General features: G+C 54.6%; 3 protein-coding genes across 6 annotated transcripts; all 3 read left to right on the plus strand.

Annotated features, from left to right (window-relative positions):
• Window positions 1–119: 119 nt before the first annotated feature.
• On the plus strand, window positions 120–5,358 carry TBL2 (transducin beta like 2). Of its 2 annotated transcripts, XM_032130053.1 has the most exons (8): window positions 152–366; window positions 453–577; window positions 866–1,050; window positions 1,546–1,587; window positions 1,679–1,830; window positions 2,917–3,043; window positions 3,686–3,838; window positions 4,810–5,358. In XM_032130053.1, exons 1-8 carry the CDS (start codon window positions 228–230, stop codon window positions 5,264–5,266), a joined length of 1,380 nt encoding a protein of 459 aa, XP_031985944.1. In that variant the 5' UTR covers window positions 152–227; the 3' UTR covers window positions 5,267–5,358. The 2 variants fall into 2 exon arrangements, with proteins under 2 accessions (XP_031985945.1, XP_031985944.1); XM_032130054.1 differs by lacking the exon at window positions 1,546–1,587 and having other exon boundaries at window positions 120–366.
• A 534-nt stretch (window positions 5,359–5,892) lies between these two features.
• On the plus strand, window positions 5,893–9,983 carry BCL7B (BAF chromatin remodeling complex subunit BCL7B). Of its 3 annotated transcripts, none has more exons than XM_032129760.1 (6): window positions 5,893–6,037; window positions 6,353–6,428; window positions 7,118–7,214; window positions 8,095–8,280; window positions 8,486–8,565; window positions 8,941–9,983. In XM_032129760.1, the coding sequence occupies exons 1-6, from the start codon at window positions 5,946–5,948 to the stop codon at window positions 9,031–9,033; spliced, it is 624 nt and encodes a 207-aa protein (XP_031985651.1). In that variant the 5' UTR covers window positions 5,893–5,945; the 3' UTR covers window positions 9,034–9,983. The 3 variants fall into 3 exon arrangements, with proteins under 3 accessions (XP_031985651.1, XP_031985653.1, XP_031985654.1); XM_032129762.1 differs by having other exon boundaries at window positions 8,110–8,280; XM_032129763.1 differs by having other exon boundaries at window positions 5,905–6,005.
• A 13-nt stretch (window positions 9,984–9,996) lies between these two features.
• LOC116454142 (protein SLFN14-like) lies at window positions 9,997–15,163 on the plus strand. The gene is given in 4 exon segments (XM_032130348.1): window positions 9,997–10,143; window positions 11,217–11,390; window positions 11,392–11,490; window positions 11,493–15,163. Coding segments are annotated over 4 exon segments (1,314 nt in total). The 3' UTR covers window positions 12,387–15,163.
• Window positions 15,164–17,438: the final 2,275 nt, after the last annotated feature.

Here is a 17,438-nt window from a genome sequence, read left to right on the forward strand (position 1 = left end):
CAAGTGAGGGGAGAGGCTGGGGGGAGGGAGTGGTCCGGGGCTGGGGAGGGGAATGTGTGAAGGGAGGTGGGAGCTGGGGCGTGTCCGTGGCTGGAAAGGGGGACGGCCGAGGCGGGGGGGTGCAGTGCCACCACTAGGGGCCGCCCTACGTGGATCACTGGGGCCGCTCATGCGCACACGAAAATTCCCCCCCTCCTGGAGCCGGTCGCTGACGCGGCGGCGGGAACATGGAGGCAGCGGCGGCGCTGGGTGGGTCGGGGCTGCCGGGCGCCCTTATCGTCCTCATCCTCCTCGTCCTTGTCCTGCTGCTGGCGGCCGTGCTGCATCGCTCCGCTCCGCGGGAGACCCCCGTCGCCCCGCAGGACGGTGAGTACCGTGCGGACGGTGGGGCGCCGGGCAGCGCGGAGCGGAGCGTAGCTGAACCGGACCCACCGGCCCCTCCACTCCCGCAGGGCCCAGGGCGAACGGGCATGCCAGGCCGGAGGAGCCTCGGAAGGCGAAGCCGGCGGCGAGGGCTCGCAGGGAGAAGCAGCGGCAGCACAGCTTCGCACACCGGCTGCTGGTAGCTGCCCTAAAGGTACCGCGTTTGCCCGGGGCCGGTGTCCCCCTCGATGCCCGTGTCCCCCTCGATGCCCGGGCTGGTGTCTCCCCGGTGACCGTGTCCCCTCCGGTGCCGCTGTCCTGCCGGGGCCGGTGCAGGTGTCCCTCTCGATACTGGTGTCCCGCCTGTGCCGGTGTTCCCCTTCTCCCTCCGGTGCCGGTGTCCGCCTCCTACCCCCGTACTGGTGTCCCACCGCGCCCCCCTCCCACCCCACTCTCTCCCTCTCCTCCTCCCTCATCCTCCGTGACCACTCTCTGTCCGCAGGGCCACAGCAGCCCGGTCACCTGCCTGGACTTCAGCAGCAACGGCAAGTACCTGGCGTCATGCTCTGAGGACCGCACGGTGCGGCTGTGGAGCACCCGGGACCTGGCGGGGCGGGAGCACCGCTGCCTGCGCGCCAACGTGGGGCTGGACCACGCCGAGCTCGTCCGCCTCAGCCCCGACTCACGGTATGGCCGGACCTCGTACCGGCACCGGGATGTCCTGCAGAGCCACCAGTCTCACGGCCAAGCTGCGGTGGGATCGGTGGTGTTGCTCTGGCACGGGTGCAGGCAGCATCTCTCACTGGGTCATCACGGTATCACTGATCCGTGGCCTTTCCTGAAAGCAGATGGCATTTAATCACAGAATCACAGTAGTTCAAGTTGGAAGGGACTTCTGGAGATCATCTAGTCCAGCTCCTGGTGGGTTAATATGGTTTTCAGGGCAAATATCCCAGTCCCGAGCTTGCTGCACCCATGGAAGGTGTCTATTGAGGTCCCTGCCAGCTGACTTTGCAGCTGGAATGTGCTGCTGAGCCTCTCCAGTGGTCGGGGGGAGCTCTCACTGGGTGGGAAATTTGGTGGAAAAGTGTGTTTTGACTTTTTGAAGTGGCCTCTTTTAGAAAGAGAGGAAGTGATCTCGTTTCCTGGTGTGGGTAATAAATTCTGTTCTTTTTCATTCAGTGTTGCAGTTGAGCCAACACAGGGAGAGAACTTGGTGCCCTTGTAAATATTTTTACCTGCCAGCGTATCCCTCTTCCCAGGTGCCCCTGAGTGACCTGGGCTGAGCTGAGGCTCAGAGCCTGTCCCTCCACAGGGCTTTCATTGTCTGGCTGGCCAATGCTGAGACTATTCGTGTCTACAAGATGACCAAGAAGGATGATGGCAGCTTCACCTTCACTGCAACTTCTGGGGACTTCCCAAAGAAGCACAAGGCTCCTGTCATTAACATAGGGATTGCAGAGACAGGTATGGAAATGAGCTGCTCACCTCTCCAGATCAGCTTTGATTTCCTTGTGAAGCTACTGGATTCAAAGTGTTGGAGTTCTTGGCATTCTCAAGGCTATGTACAGCACCACTACTGAACTCTGTAGTCTCTTAGGTTTTTTTTACTTAATTTACTACTGACTGAACCAAAAGGTGTCATTTTCACACCGATAATGTCCCTGTAACCAGCTCCCCGATATGCACAGTTTCTTAATTTACATTTTCAGGGATGCTGTTGCAAAGAGGTCTGGTCTCAATATTGAGAGGATCGCTGTTCTCTGGGCCGCCAGTCTCTCTTTAACCAGTCAGAAATCTCTCTAGTGAGTTCAAATGGTCTATCTTGAACTTCTGGGATCATCTAGAACAGAGGTGGGGGTGGGTGGGTGGAAATTATGTGTTAGCGGTGAGGGCTTGATGGATTAATTTGTCAGGTATGTGCCAGTGGGCAGTTGGAAGCAGGTGGATACGAGTTCACCTCTGTAATAGGAGAGCAGGGAAGATGTTAACTGAGACTGGAGCTGTGAAAGTGAAAACTTAAACCTGCAACAAGGTTTGCCTTTAGCTGGAAGGTAAACAGGCGACTCCCTGCCTGGGCTGAGATGGCAAAGGGGAAGTGGGAACAAGCAGGAGTCCAGCATGGGCACAACCAGCAACTGTGGATCATGGTGGTGTGACTGGGATTCAGTGGCCTGCCTGCAATCCACAGCTTGAAAGGTGCTTATTCTCGAGCTGATTTTGGGCATGCAGGTCAGGTGGAGTGTGCTTTGTGCCTGTTCATGGAACAGCCCAGTGCTGAGTTCTGCACGTGGGGCTCAGGGTCCTGAGCACAGGGCACACGTGGGCTCAGTGCCTGCTGTCTACTCGGGAGCCAGGGGAGTACTGAGGCATAACCAGGAACTGAGTCTTCTGATACTGCTCTTTACTCTGTCCCAGGAGACTGACACTCCTTGGATTTTGGTGCTGCCGTTGGTTTTCTCCAGCTGCAGGGAGAGGTTGTCCTGGGGCTTCGTTAAGACTATGGCAGTGTTAGGTCTGGGGGCTCTCCTGATCTTTGCCTTTTTTCCCCAGGGAAGTTTATCATGACAGCTTCCAGTGACACCACCATCCTGATCTGGAGCCCAAAGGGAGAAGTCCTGGCCAGCATTAACACAAACCAGATGAACAATGCCTATGCCACAGTTTCACCCTGTGGAAGGTGAGTGACAGGCAGGATTCCAGGCTGCTCCTTTGCACAAGATAGCATCAGTTCAGACCATCGGCAGTTAGTTTTATTGTAATGCAATTTTCTGAGGGTTCCACAGTTTAAAAAGGTATTTTGTCCCCCTGGGAGATGGAGCTGATGTGGGCTCAAGCACTCCTGTGTTGCCATCCTGCCTCAGTGCTGCTGTTCTGGTAACCTGAGAACAGCTTTGGCCTCAGGTAGCAGAGGTGGGACAGAGCAAATGGCCTATGCAAAGAAAACAGCACTTTGAACTTGTCTGTGACCTCTTAAAGGTTAATTATAAAGTTAAAGGTTTTATTTCTGGGAGATCTGTTTATTGGGAAAATCACTTGCAGCTACAGGATGATTTGCCTTGCTCCTGGTGTGAGGAGTTTGGGGATCAAAAGCATTTAGCTCCTTTACTTTGACCAGAGAGTTTCTCATTCCTGAGTTGTTCTGGTGCCCTTCCTTAGTGTTCCCTTTACCAGCCAGGTTTCAGGGAAAAGTGGAAATTCAGCTGACCAGACTTGAGTGCAGGAGTCAGGACAGGTTTGCAGAGCTGCAGCCCTGCCTTGCTCAGGTCCTGTGTAAGAGGCAGCTCCTTGTTCAAGAGTCTCTGCTTGTTCCTTCATGCAGGTTTGTGGCATCCTGTGGCTTTACCCCCGATGTGAAGGTGTGGGAGGTGTGTCTTGGCAAGAACGGAGACTTTAGGGAGGTGACCAGGGCTTTTGAGTTGAAAGGCCACACTGCTGGTGTACAATCCTTTTCCTTCTCCAACGACTCAAGGAGGTACGTGTGTGTTACCTGTTCTGAGTTACCCTCAGGACATGTAAGCTCATCTCTTTCAGGGTGTACCAGCTGTATCACTGAGCTGTGGGGAGTAAAACACCACCCTGGGGAGCCAAATCTGGCTCGTGCCACCTGTATATTCCCTGCTCATAGGAATCTCATGTGGTTTAACAAGACCAAATGCTGATGCTGTACCTGGACCAGGGCAACCAACGAGTATCAATCCAGGTTGGGGATGAACAGATGGAGAGCAGCCTGGGGGTGCTAGTGGGTGAGGGCTGGACATGACCCAGCCCAGAAACTCCCCGTGCCCTGGGTTGATCCCACAGCGTGGGCAGCAGGGGAGAGGGGAATTCTGCCCCACTCAGGTGAGACCCCACCTGCAGAGCTGCCTCCAGCTCTGGGTCCCAGCACAGGAAGGACACAGAGCTGCTGGAATGAGTCTAGAGGAGGCACCAAGATGATCAGAGGGATGGAGCAGCTCTGCTGTGAGGAAAGGCTGAGAGAGTTGGGATTGCTCAGCCTGGAAAAAAAAAAGGCTTCAGGTGATGTAATTGTGGCTTTCCAAGACCTGAAGGGAGCTGACAAGAAAGATGGGAAAGAGACTATTTACAAGGGCCTGGAGTGACAAGATAAGGGAATGGTTTCAGGCTGACAGAGGGTGGGTTAAATGGGATATTGGGAAGAAAGCCTTGGTTGTGAGGGTGGTGAGGCCCTGACACAGGTTGTCCAGAGAAGATGTGGCTGCCCCATCCCTGGAAGTGCTCAAGGCCAGGCTGGAAGGGGCTTGGAGCAGCCTGGTCTAGTGGAAGGCTTTTTTGCTTTGGGAAGAGAACGCGGACTGTACGTGTGTACAGACTCACCCTTCTGAACAGATCTGTCTCCACAGAGTATTCCTGGTTCATGGGTGGGGCAGGGTAAGAGGTGCTGCCCCTTTTCCATGCACTCACCGTGCTCTCTCGTGGCTGCAGGATGGCGACCGTGTCAAAGGATGGCACGTGGAAGTTCTGGGACACAGATGTGGAGTACAAGAAGCAGCAGGACCCATACCTGCTTCTGACAGGGCAGTGTGCAGTGCTGGAGCCGTGCCGCATTGCCCTGTCCCCTGACAGCCGCACGGTCGCTGTGGCAGGCGGCACAGACATCGTGGTGTACAACACACGGCGCGGCGAGGAGGAGGAGCGTTTTCTTGGCGTGCACAGCCACCGTATCGCTGACCTTGCCTTTGACACGACCGGCCGCTATCTCGTGTCCTGTGGGGACCGTGCTATCTGTGTCTTCCACAACACTGCCGGGCACCGCGCTGTGGTGGAGGAGATGGAGGCCATCCTGAAAAAAACTGGGAACAAAGCCACGCGGGAGAGGCTGGAGCAGCAGATCTCCAGCGCTCGCAAAGCGCTGGCTGCCATCTATGGCAAGAAGCACTAAGCTATCCGTACAGCAGGAAGCAGCTGTGCTCTGCATTTGGGGATGGTTTTTTTTAATAACTGTGAATAGCAGTAATAAAAGAGTGCCCGGTCCTTCCTTGTGTGCTCTTGTGATGGGCGGGGCAGGGCCGGGCTGGGGACAGTGGGGACTCACAGTATCACAGTCTTGTGTTGTTTTCTCCCACGGGCTTGGATCATCAATATCCCATGGGAGTGATTGCTAAGGCAGCGCCTACGAGTTTTCCTGAGCTTAGAAATGGGATTTTTGTGGATTTAGGGTAGGTTTTTTGGTTGGGTAGGTTTTTTTCCAGGGGCGCTGCCTAAGCTCAATCTTTGATGCTAAATGCTGGGGTTTTTGCTGCAGGGGACGGGGCGGTGCCGTAACGGTGCAGCGGACCCAAGGTGGCCCCATTCCCCCGGCCCGGGGTCTCAGGGTGGTCTCAGTGGGGCGTGGAGCGGGACTTGCCCCAAAGGAAGATGGCGGCGCACCGTCGCCTCGCCTGCGCGTCGTTTCCGTGCCCGCGGAGGGGCGGGTACGCCTGCGCAGGCGCAGCAGCCGGGGCGTGTCCGGCGTGGTGACGCAGGACGCGCAGCGCGCGGGCGGGCCGCGCAGGGCGCGTGCGCGGGGCCGGGTGCGGCGGCGGGTGCAGCGGGGCCGGTGCTGCGGGGCTGCGCGCGCCATGTCGGGGCGCTCGGTGCGGGCCGAGACCCGCAGCCGCGCCAAGGATGACATCAAGAAGGTGATGGCAGCCATCGAGCGCGTCCGCAGATGGTGAGGGCGGGCCCGCGGGGGGGAGGGCCCCGCAGCCCGCGCGCAGCCAATCACCGCGCCGCGGGGTGCGACCCGGGAGTGCGCGCCCAACCAGCGGGCGGGGGCGGGGGGGCGGCGGCCAATGGGAGCGGGGCGGGGGGGCGGAAGTGGCCGTGATGGGCGGGTGGTGCGGCCCGTCACAGCGCGGCGGGCGGGGCGATGCTGCGGGCTGCTGAATTGATGCTCCTCTGGGCCAACCGGAACGTGGCGGGGTGGCGGGGTTTGTTGCCACGGTGCCGCAGGCCCGGCTTGGCCTGTCAGCGTTGTGTCTCGCAGGGAGAAGAAGTGGGTGACGGTGGGCGATACGTCCCTGCGGATATTCAAGTGGGTGCCGGTGGCGGACAGTAAGGAGGTGGGTACCGCGCGTGGAGACGAGCCGGGAGCCACCGCTCACAGCCCAGCCTAGCCCCTTTAACAACTCCCCTTAAGCTGACCCCTGAGCCTCCCCCAGCTCTGCCGAGCCCCCCCAGCCCCACCGACCACCGAAGCCCCCCGAGCCACCTCCAAGCCCCCCAGCTCCGCTGAACGCCTCCAAACCCTCCTGAGTCCCCTCCAGGTCGACTGCTGAGGCCTCCCCGAGCCAGCCACCGAGCCCCTGCTGAGCCCTCCCAGCCCTGCTGAGCACCCTTAAGGCCCCACCGAGCTCCCCCTGCCCTATCGAGGTGCCCTGAGCCCCCCCGAGCCCACCCAAGCTCCACCTAGCCCCTTCTGAAGCCCCAGGAGCCCCTGTCAAGGCTTTTTTGGCCCCCCCTCCTTCCCCCCCCCCAGCCCCAACGAGCCCCTTCAGCCGACTTGAGGCCCCCAGAACTACAAAGCCCCTGCTGAGCCCCCTGGGCATCAGCTCCTCCTCTCTTTCCTGATTCCCAGTCTCTTTACAGATGGAGTTTTGCCTCTCACTTAGAAATGTGCCCCCAAAGCCAAGGGAAAAGGCCAGCTTGAGCACATCCCTCTGGGCTTCTGGAGACAGAGAGGGGAATGGCTCCTCTGGAGCAGCCTGTGTTCCTCTGACCTTGTGTTTGTGCTTTTCTTTCTGTCTTCAAGAAAGAGAAATCCAAATCAAGTAGCAGCACCGTCCGAGAACCCAATGGCTTCCCAGCTGACACCTCTGCCAACTCCTCCCTCCTTCTGGAATTCCAAGGTGGGTCTGGCTGAGCTGCCTTCAGTGTGGGGAAAGACTCCGAGGCTGTACAGCAGCTGGGAGTTGGGCTGATCCACTTCTGGATTGTCCCTGCCCAAACTGTTCATTTTTGTTATCAGAGAGTCTTAATGGGCTGTTTCTGGTATGTTCTGTGGGAAGCTTCACAGCCAACTGAAGGAGTGGGGTTTCCCGCTCCCCCCTTTCCAGTCTCTGCTGGGGAGAGGCCAGTAGCCACCTGCAGCCAAGCTTGCTTTTCCAGCAGTTAACCTCCATGGACCTTAGTGTGAAGGGGCAAAGGATGTCCCTGGCCTTGCTCTTGGTCCAGGCGCTGTACAGTCAGGAGAGGTTCCGGCAGCGCCGGACTCACTGCTGGAGCAGATTGTACACTTCTGCCCAGCCTCTGCTCTTCGTGTGGCTAAGGAAAATCGGGAGTGTGCCGGCATTTCCAGGAGATGCGGTGAGGTTATGTTGCAGGTCTGCAGTTTGGAAAGGCGTGTGCCAGGCCTGCCTCCTCATTGGGAGACAGGTGCTGAGCACTGATCCTGGTGTTGCTTCACAGAGGAGGAACAAAACCCTGGTACATGGCAGGAGATTCCTGCCCTTGGATGCCCAGGGCCCTCCCAAGCTGCACATGTGCGATTTGGCAGTGCTCATTCTCATTCCCAGGGCAGGAGCATTCCCTCTCCCATGGCCAGTTGTGTATGTGATTCCCACTGTGTTCTGGAGGGCAGTCCTGTGCCTGACAGCCCTTGGGCTGATGTGGAACAGTGAATTCCCTGTTTGACTCTCTGACTGTGCTCTGCCTTCACGGCAAGACCCCATCTTGCAGTGCTGCCCTCAGCTGCTTGTGCCCCTGGGTCAAGGTGCTCTTCTTCACCAGGTGCTGTTTCTGCAGATGAGAACAGCAACCAGAGCTCCCTGTCTGACGTGTACCAGCTCAAGGTGGACAGCAGCCCCAACTCCAGCCCCAGTCCCCAGCAGAGCGAGTCCATGAGTCCTGCCCACACGTCTGACTTCCGCACGGACGACTCGCAGCCTCCCACCCTGGGGCAGGAGACTCTGGAAGGTGGGTGCTGGGCTGGGAAGGGAGGACGTATATTTATGGGTTCAGGAAAGGCTCTTGCAGGGCTCTTGGTGGTCTGGTGGGTGGACTTGGCACTGCTGGAAGCTGACAGGGCAGTGGGGACTTCTTTTGCTGGACATTCTGTCCTCACTTAGCACTGAGCTGGGTGCTGGGTCTGCATTTTTGTTGACCCACCTGTTTTCCCCAGAGCCCTCCCTGCCTTCCTCGGAAGTGGCAGATGAGCCTCCCACTCTCACAAAGGAAGAGCCAGTCCCCCTTGAGACTCAGGTAAGGGGAAGGGAATTGAAACCACTTCTAAATGTGCCCTTGGCCCTTTTACCCTTGTTGCTGCTCCTTGTAGCAGAAACGTCTTGGTGGATGGACTTGCTCTGCAGTCCCGAAGTGCCCCCTGGGAGCTCCTGGAACCTCCTGGTTTCCTGAGCTATTCCCTGGTTCAGATCAAGTGTTGAAGTGTGAGGGAATGATGTGAGGCTGTGGGAAAGTTAACAATTCTGGCAGGCTCCAGGGCTGGAGTGGGTTCCCGATCCTGGTGCCCTGGGGTCTGTGCACAGGTGACAGCCTGGGGTGTCCCCATGGTGTGTCACAGCCTTGTCTAGGTGTGCGTCGCTCAGTGTCACTGCCTGTGACCTCTGGCTCTTGCAGGTAACTGAAGAGGAGGAGGACTCCGGTGCGCCGCCTCTGAAGAGATTTTGTGCTGACCAGAACTCTGTGTGCCACACGGCCTCGGAGAGCTAACCTGCCTGGCCCGGCACCTTCGCCAGCCCCTTGCAGAGCCGCCTGGACCTCCCAGGACCGGCGCTTCCTTCCAGCCTGCCCCTTCCCCAGCGTTGGGGCTCCCACCACTTGCATCCAGTGCGCCCTTCCCTGCCCTGCCCTGCCCTGCCCGACGGATGGGGCTGCTGCCAGTACCTGCAAATTTGCCTCTATTTATTGGCTCCCTCTCTCCCTGCTCCCTGCCCTAGAGCTGGGGGTTCTCCGCTGGGTGGGCTGCATGCGTGGGGGGGTTCTCCACAGGGCTCCCTGCTCTCCATGGTCCTCCATGCATCCCCAGGACACTGGCAGATGCTGTTTGCCTGCTTGTGGCTCCCGTGCCTGCCCTTCCCCTGGGTGCTGGGAACAGGAGAGCCACCTTCCACCTGCTCCAGGTGATGTGTCCACTCGGTTGTGGGAGCAGGTGGTGGTGGGTGTGGGGGGCAGTGAGGGGAGGCCAGCAGGGACCCACTGGGACGCTGTGCAATAAGCTGCTAGTTTAAGCCATTCATGCTGGGAGAGAGGGGAGCGCTTTCCCCTCCCGGAGGGCAGGTACTGGCTGGCCTCGGCTCTGCCACAGGGCACAGCTCCAGCCGCGTGGGTTCTGCAGTCCCCCAGGAGCCGGCAGAGCAGGGGGAGCCGCTGCCCTGTGCTGGGGGTCCTTGTCCCGGCCTAGTTACCCGCTATCCCCGGGACGGGGAAGGAAGCGGCAGGGTAGGAGGGGAAGGAACCCCGGGAAGTGCTCCCGCCCTGGGGCTCTGCCGCCCCCCAATACCCGCTGCCCCCCCCAGCCCCACTCTCCCCCCGCCGCCACTGCATGTCCCGCCGAGTCCGTGATCGAGCCTGGTGAAGCCGAAGGCGCGGCCGCGCGTGGAAGTGGAAAGTTATTTTAGCACTGAATAGAATATTTTTAAAATTAAACTATTTGAAATACAGATGCAGAGCACGATGTCGGCCGGGCAGGGCCGGGTGGCGTGGGGAAGGGCTGTGCGGTGCGGGAAGAGAAGGGAAGGGAAGGCAAGGGAAGTTTCTGCTAAACGGGGCCCGGTGCCGCCACTCGGAGCCGGCCCGGAGCCCGATCCCCTGGGAAGTTCGGTCAGCGCCCGGTCCCGGTTCCCCACCCTCTCCTCCCTGCCGGTGCTCGGCGCTGTCCGGAGCGGGCGGGGGCGGCCCCGAGCCGAGGCGGCAGCAGCGCCCGGCGGGGCCGGCTCGGGGCGGGTGGGAAGGGAGCGCGGGGCGGCCCCTCCGCCCTGTGCAGCGGCTCCCACCGCGGCCCCGGCCCCGGGCTCTGCCCGCTCCGCAGCCGTCCCCGCCCACCCGGGCGGCTCTGCCCGCGGCGCGGGGCTCCTCGTCCGCAGGGGCCGCGGGGGCCGGGAGGAATCGGCCGCGGCTGCGGGGATCGGGGATGTGCTTTGGACGTGACTTCAGGGCAGTGCCAGAGCGCCCCAGCAATTCCCATCATTAACCCGCGGCCTCCGCACCAGCCCGCTCGGACCTGACTGCCCTTGCAATAAATGATTTTCATTTTCACTTTCATTTTCCAATGTTTCCTTTTTTCCCAGGTTTTCTTGGTCCCGATACCGTGCCTGTCCCCTTCTTTGCATGTCCAGTGAAGGGTAACGGAGCTGGGGAATGGTCCGAAGCACGTTTGATAAGGAGCGGCTGAGGAAGCTGGGGGAACTCAGTCTGGAGAAAAGGAGCTCAAGGGGGACCTTCTCGCTCAGCACAACTCCCTGACAGGAGGGTGCAGCAAGGTGGGGGTTGGGCTCTGCTCCCACAGAACAAGGAGTGACATGAGGGGAAACAGTCTCGAGTTGTCCCAGGGGAGGTTTAGGTTGAATACTGGGGAAAAGTTTCTTCAGTGGAAGGGCTGTCCAGCTCTGGCTGCAAGGCCAGTGGTGGAATCACCATCTGTGGAGGGATTTAACAGATGTGTAGATGTGGCACCTGGGGACATGGGTTAGTGGTGGCCTTGGCAGTGCTGTGGGAACAGTTGGACTTGATGGTCTCAAAGGGCTTTCCTAACCCCAACGATTCTCTGATAATCATGAAGTGTTTTTAATAATGTATCCTTTCAGGATCAGGATGGCCAGCCAGGAGGGGCAGCTGCTGATTGATTTGAACACAAGCTATCCTGATGTGATGTAGTTACTGGTTATTGATTGTAGTTAACTCTTTTAGGAAAGAGTTCCAGAAGGAAGAAGTATAGCAATCAGAAAACAGAACAAAAGGTCTTTTCCATAGCAGTGTGTGCATTGCTGAATTCAGGAGGACGAATAGTGAGGATGGAGAGTGAGGACAGGAATTACTGCTTCTGGGAGCATGGCATTTGTGACACTAACATAAGAGACGAGCCTCAGGGTTGCATTGGCAGCAACAAAGGCCTCTGAATACTTTGCATGGATGCAGCAGGGGAGTCACCTGCTGTTTTTTGTTAAAACATGGAGCTGTGGAGCCCGGAACAGGGAGCTGCAGCCACAAAGCTGCACCTCTGCAGCTCAAGCACTGATTTGTTTTATAGGTCCGGCACTTTGGTTTATCCTGTGACTTCCAGAGAAGTCCCTGAATTCCTGAGGAGGAAAGACTCTGCCAAGTGCCGCAATGAGAATGGACTGAGCCCCAAGAGAGCTCAGCTGAGTTTTGATGGGGGAGCAAAAGAGACTCCTCTGAACATCCAGGAGCACAACACCCAAGAGGCCGTGGCCAGGTTTAGAAAGAGAGATGAAGTGCTGTTTGGGGAGGTCCTGGCTTTCACAGAGGCAACACATATTGAATTTAAGGAATACAGTACAAAGAGTACCTTGTAATAAATAAGAAAAAACCTTCCTAAATATGTCTCTGCCTTTGCAAACACTGAGAGTGGATATTTAGTTTTTGGTGTGGATGACGATGGTAAAGTCACCAGAGCCCACACTAACGTGGTGAAAGTAGCCTTAGAACAAACAGTGGCCAATACCATTGGCTCAATGTCTGCCCATCACGTCTGTGGCTCTGGGTCTGGTGTGCAGTTCCAGATACACATCCTGGGTGTTTATGACCAAGCAGGCTTTTCACAGGGCTATGCCCATGCTGTGCACATTGAACTGCCCTGCTGCCCTGTGTTCAGTGGTGACCCTCAATCCTGGATGGTGCTGGGTGTGGGCAGGGAGGAGATTGTGGGGGACTGGGGCCGGGCACTGACCAAAAGACTGAGCATCAGGAAATGGGTGGAGCTCATGACAGCTGCAGACCCAGATAAAACCTTCATTTATGTTAGTGTCAACTTCATTTCTGTATTGTGCTGTGAATGTTCAGGAGGAAAGATCAACTTGTTTTCTGGGTGTTCTCACCAAACCTAGGAAGGGCCCTTTGACCCATGCCCAGCCACAGGAACCGGGATGATGGTGCAGTTACTGGCCTGCAGTGGCACCTCTATCCCTGAACCTGTTCAACAGGACTTCTTGAAGCACTACCAATCATAGAATCATGGAGTGGTTTGGGTTGGAACTCAATTGCCCATGAGATACTGGATTGCCAGGCTTTCCTTCCTCTGGAAAAGGGCCATCATTTGTGGTCAGGCGTCCTGGTCCCAAAGTGGGATTCTGCCTCCTACATTTGTGAACATTGGAGGATTACTCCCAGATGAAAGCTGCCAGGATCTGCCTGGCCTTGGACTCCCAGGGACTGTGTCTCAACTGCCCCTGAGACAGTGCGTTGCATGGCTTTCCTTCCTGTGGAAAAGAGCTGTCATGCTCCTGGGGCTAAAAGTGGGATTCTGCCTCCTAAAATTGTGAATGTCAGAGGATTGCTACAAGATGAAAGCTGCCAGTAGCTATGGCTCTGGCTGGCTTTGGACTTCTGGGAGCTGCCTCTGAACTGCCCCTGAGACACTGAATTGCTAGGTTAGGTGTAGTTTGTAAGGGGAAATTGTTAGGGCAGTAGTTAGGGTAGTTAAAAATGGTAATTTTTATTTATATATATAAACTTTTATAAAAATTGATTTCCAAATACAACCCTGTATCTACCGTTTTATATGCAGGATATTAAGAGTATAAGAAATTCAAAATTCAAAAAGAAAATCAAGATATTTAGGGTTCGAAAATACAAATGTAACTTTTGTATATGTAAATTAAACAATAAAGGGCTTGAGAACGGGTGAAAAGATGATTTCTATGAAGGCAATAGAAAATAGCTCTGCGTATTCAGAGCTTTTTTGTGTCACTCTAAGACAAAGGCTGAGCTCTTGGTTGGCACTTAAATCGCTGCTGCCACCTGGTGATAAGCACGAGATACTGCGCATATACGCTCTTCAATCACTCAGTAGTGTCACCTGCAGACTAAAAGCGGTACTGCAACTAAGAAATGGTGTGGTGGTTTAGCCGTTTGGAAAAACCTTCTGTGACCGGCACAGAGCCTGTGGTTGATAGACAGGTCGTTAGACCAGTTAAATAAGCTGGTAATGCCTCCGTGACGTACCTATTTAAAGACGAGGAAACGCGAGAAGTTCCGTTTTCCTGCTCCCCCGTCGAGGGGTGGCGGGGGAGGGGGCCCCGAGCCCCATCCCGGAGCAGGCCTGGGCCGCCCCCCCCACCCGGCCCTGCGGTTCGGGGCCGGGCTGCCGGGAGAAAACCACCCCGGAGCTGCAAGCAGCCAAGAACAGCCCTGAGCAGCCGCGCAGCCCGAATCTCTGCAGCTGGCGCAGCCCACGCAGGGCCGGTGGGCCTCTCCCCGCAGCCGGCGTGGCTCACGCTGAATCAGAAAAAAAAAACCAACCCATGCAGCCGACAATGAGAGACAGGACAAGTCTTTCCTGATGCAGAGCCCAGACAAGGTCAACTTCTCAGCTGCAACTTAACTGATACCAACTTTCTTCCAAAAGTCAGAGAGAAAGGAAAAGTGAGATCATGTGAGAAGAGGCCAACATGGCCACGCCACGATCAGTGGGGGAAGGCACAGGAAGCACCCCCAGCACTGGAGCTAAAATTCTCCTTACAAGCTGTGGTGAGGACTATAATACAGTAATTTGTTTCCCCTATAATTCATGAGATGAAGGACATGGGGGATGCAGAAATCCACGTGCAGCTCGTGAAAAGAAGGTGCCATAGCTTATAGATGCCGTGAAAGGCTTTTAGAGATGATTGAAGAAGATAGCCTTTGCTTTCAGGCTGGAATAGCTCATCCTTTAAAACCCCATGACTGTTATGACCCATGAAGGCAGTGTGGGAAGAGTGCAAGATTCACGGGAGGGATATTTTTCACTGCAGCAGATTCGGGCGGACTGTTGTCACAAAGTTTTGACACCACGCTGGAGAAGTTTGCAGAGAACTATCTTCTGTGGGAAGAATCCCACAGCACAGCAGGAGAAACTCTTTTCCTTAAACATAAAGACTCTTAAGAAGTGAAACACTGACCAAAACCCCATGTTTTTTTCCCTTGTGCAGTTTGGTGGAAAGAGGAAGGTACTGGAAGAGAAAGGTGTTCTGGAAGCTTGCTTTGGTTTCTCATTATTCTTTTCACTTTTGTTATAAACGGAGCCTGGACTTTTTGGGTGAAACAAAAGTCTGCTCGTTTATTTAAAAAGAAAAACCAGGAGCGGAGACTCGAGATAAGCCCGAGTCCCACTCGGCAACCCAGAAAAAAAACAACAGTACGGCGCACAGGGCGTTCCTTCGGACTCAGGTTCCTCAGGAAGACTCCGCCGCGCGGGGGCTCAGCCCCCGGGGCTGTTTTATAGTCCCTCTGATGTTATGATTGGTGGAGCTCCGATCCTCCCTCTGGTGGCTCGTTGCCAGGGTCCTCATTGGCGTTCAGCTCCATCAATCTCTGGGGTGTCGAGTGATTGGTTTGCCCTCTAACCAATAATCCTCCAAGATGTTTAAATCATAAATCATTAAGTCATCTTAAGAACATTCCAGAACATTCCCCACTTTTCTGTAGGCCTACCACTCTTCCCCCATTTGGTGTCACCATCTAGCGATCACATAGCAGCATTACACCCGTACACTCGCAATAACAATCAACTTATTAACTGTGTATAACAAGTAACTATTAACTTCTTTTTAACCAAAAGAAAAACTTTTAACCATTTATTATACTTTTGATTCTGTTACTAATAAATATTCTTTATTCTACTGTATGTTTGAGCCTGTTTTGCCTTGAAGGTTTTCCATTTTCCTCAATAATCCTTATTTCACCTCATAAAAATGAAGTTTCAATTTCCCCTTCTCTGCTTAGCTACAGTAGGGGCAAGTAAGTGAATAGGTTTTTTGTGGTGCTGGTGCCTAACCAGTGTCAACCCACGACAAACGGGCATATGTACCATGACTTAAACGACTTGCTGATGCCACCTGCAGCTAAAAACAAGTACTGCAACTAAAAAATGTGGGCACGCACAGTGATCTTTCGGAGTGTTACTGTGGCGCTTTCTATGCCTGCCGCAGCCTCCTGCTGGCCCTGAAGCATGCAGGAGCACCAAGCGCAGGACCCAGTTGCAGTGACAGTGGCGGACGAGGGTTGCAGTGAGCCAAAGGAGGAGCAGGGTTGTTGCCGAGTGCCATTGGGTTTGGGCTGCAGCAAGTCACGTGGCAATATGCTCAAGACAGTAGAGGAGCCAAGAATTGGCATCAGTCCACTCTCAAGATGGCGACTGTGACGGGAAGCCATGTGCCATAACACTCAAGATGGTGGACCTGGAACAAACTCATAGTGCCACTCTCAAGATGGCAAGTGTTTACCAGAAATTGCATCATGCCACACTCAAAATGGCAGTCATGGCCAGAAGTACCTACAGATACACTCAAGAGGGCAGCAAGGGCATGCGAGTCAAGCTGTCCTTCCAAAGATGGTGACAGGCCACAACTGCAGTTTGGGAAAGAATGCAAAATTGCATTGTGGTAAGACCTCTCTCCTCAGAAAGGTGTTTTCCAGCCTGCCTGAGCATGACCTTGACCTCGACCTCCTGTTTGCAGTGCAATCTCACCGTGGTGCTTCCTAGGATGGAGACAATAATGGTAGAGCAGTGGCAATGGAGGAGGGCAGAAGTTAAGGTTAGGGGTTAGGGTTGGCGGGCTAGCCACCAGTGTTCTCAACCAACCAGCTTTAGATCCTCTTAAAATACTAATCCCATCATTTCTTTCCAATTCCCACCCACATTACCCTCTAGTCTCTCTCCTGTATCCCTTCTATCCAGAAATGGTGTGTTTATCTGCTTCTGTTCCCATTAACCTGTGTCTTCCCACCCATCCAGCGATTATCACGTCCTGGTTTGCCCATATTCTTCCTGTATTTCAGAGCGTTTGTTAACCCTTGCTTTTTCCTCCCCTTTTTTTTTTTTTTTAATTTTCCATAAAGGGATAAATCCAGACAGCATTTGAGGTGAGCAGGAAAAGAAGTTGTTTTTGCAGCAAAAAAATTTTCTTCCTTTCAAATGTACAAAAATATGACGGCTCAAACCCATTTCTTCACAGAATCCTGGAGTGGTTGAGGTTGAAAGGGATGCTGGTGGTCATCCAGTCCCACCTCCCTGGGACCTGAGTGCCCAGGACCATTTCCAGATGACTTTTGGATGTGTCCAAGGATGGAGACTCCACAGCCTGAGCAGTCCATTCCAGTGCTCAGTCACCCTTCTTTTTGTCTGTTTAATATCAGTGAATTTCTGACTTCCCCCCACCTAGGAAAGACAAGAACAGAAGTTTTTGCTAATTTCAAATGAAGCTTTTTTGGAGGAAATTTCAATGCTTTTCGTGGCAAAAATGCAGAATGATTGCAGGCAGTGTTGATGGAGTTGGTCTTATCCCTGGGTGGGCCTCTGCTCCCACCCCATGCAAATCCAAGGATCCTGGAGTACTCAGCAAAAGCTGAGCACAGAAAGATATGATTGTCCTTGGGGTAACATTTTAACTAAAGGGTCAGAGAAAGTATCAGCGATGACATGATTTGGTTTATAAGCAATAATAAGTCTGTAAAAGCAATGGCACAGCCAAGGAGAATCTGCATTAAATATTTTGCATGTTCTGATAAAAAATATCAGGGTCGAGATAGAAACACTCTTAGATCTTTAGATCTTTCCAGGATCTTAACTTGTTTTTTTTTTTTTTTCCCCAGGAATCTGAAAGACAAATCCCATGTTCTCCTCTGCCTGGGATATTTGCACTATCAGGCACTGGAATCAGAATTGCTGATAAAAGTATTTTATTGCTGTTTTCATTCCTGTCATGGTGAGACACTTTTTGACCAGATCAGTAAATATTCTGCTTTGCCGTTTCAGTGGATGAGGTGACACAGTGAATCCCAATATCCCTGTTAGCATTCGTCTGCTTTAAATAGCAAATACCCCACAGTTTGGTGTCTCCCAGCTGGGAATAGTCAGTCAGGTGACTTAGCCCAGACAACTCTGACTTTTTGATATCTTC

Source organism: Corvus moneduloides, chromosome 20 (assembly GCF_009650955.1).
Source record: "Corvus moneduloides isolate bCorMon1 chromosome 20, bCorMon1.pri, whole genome shotgun sequence".
Taxonomy (NCBI): domain Eukaryota; kingdom Metazoa; phylum Chordata; class Aves; order Passeriformes; family Corvidae; genus Corvus; species Corvus moneduloides.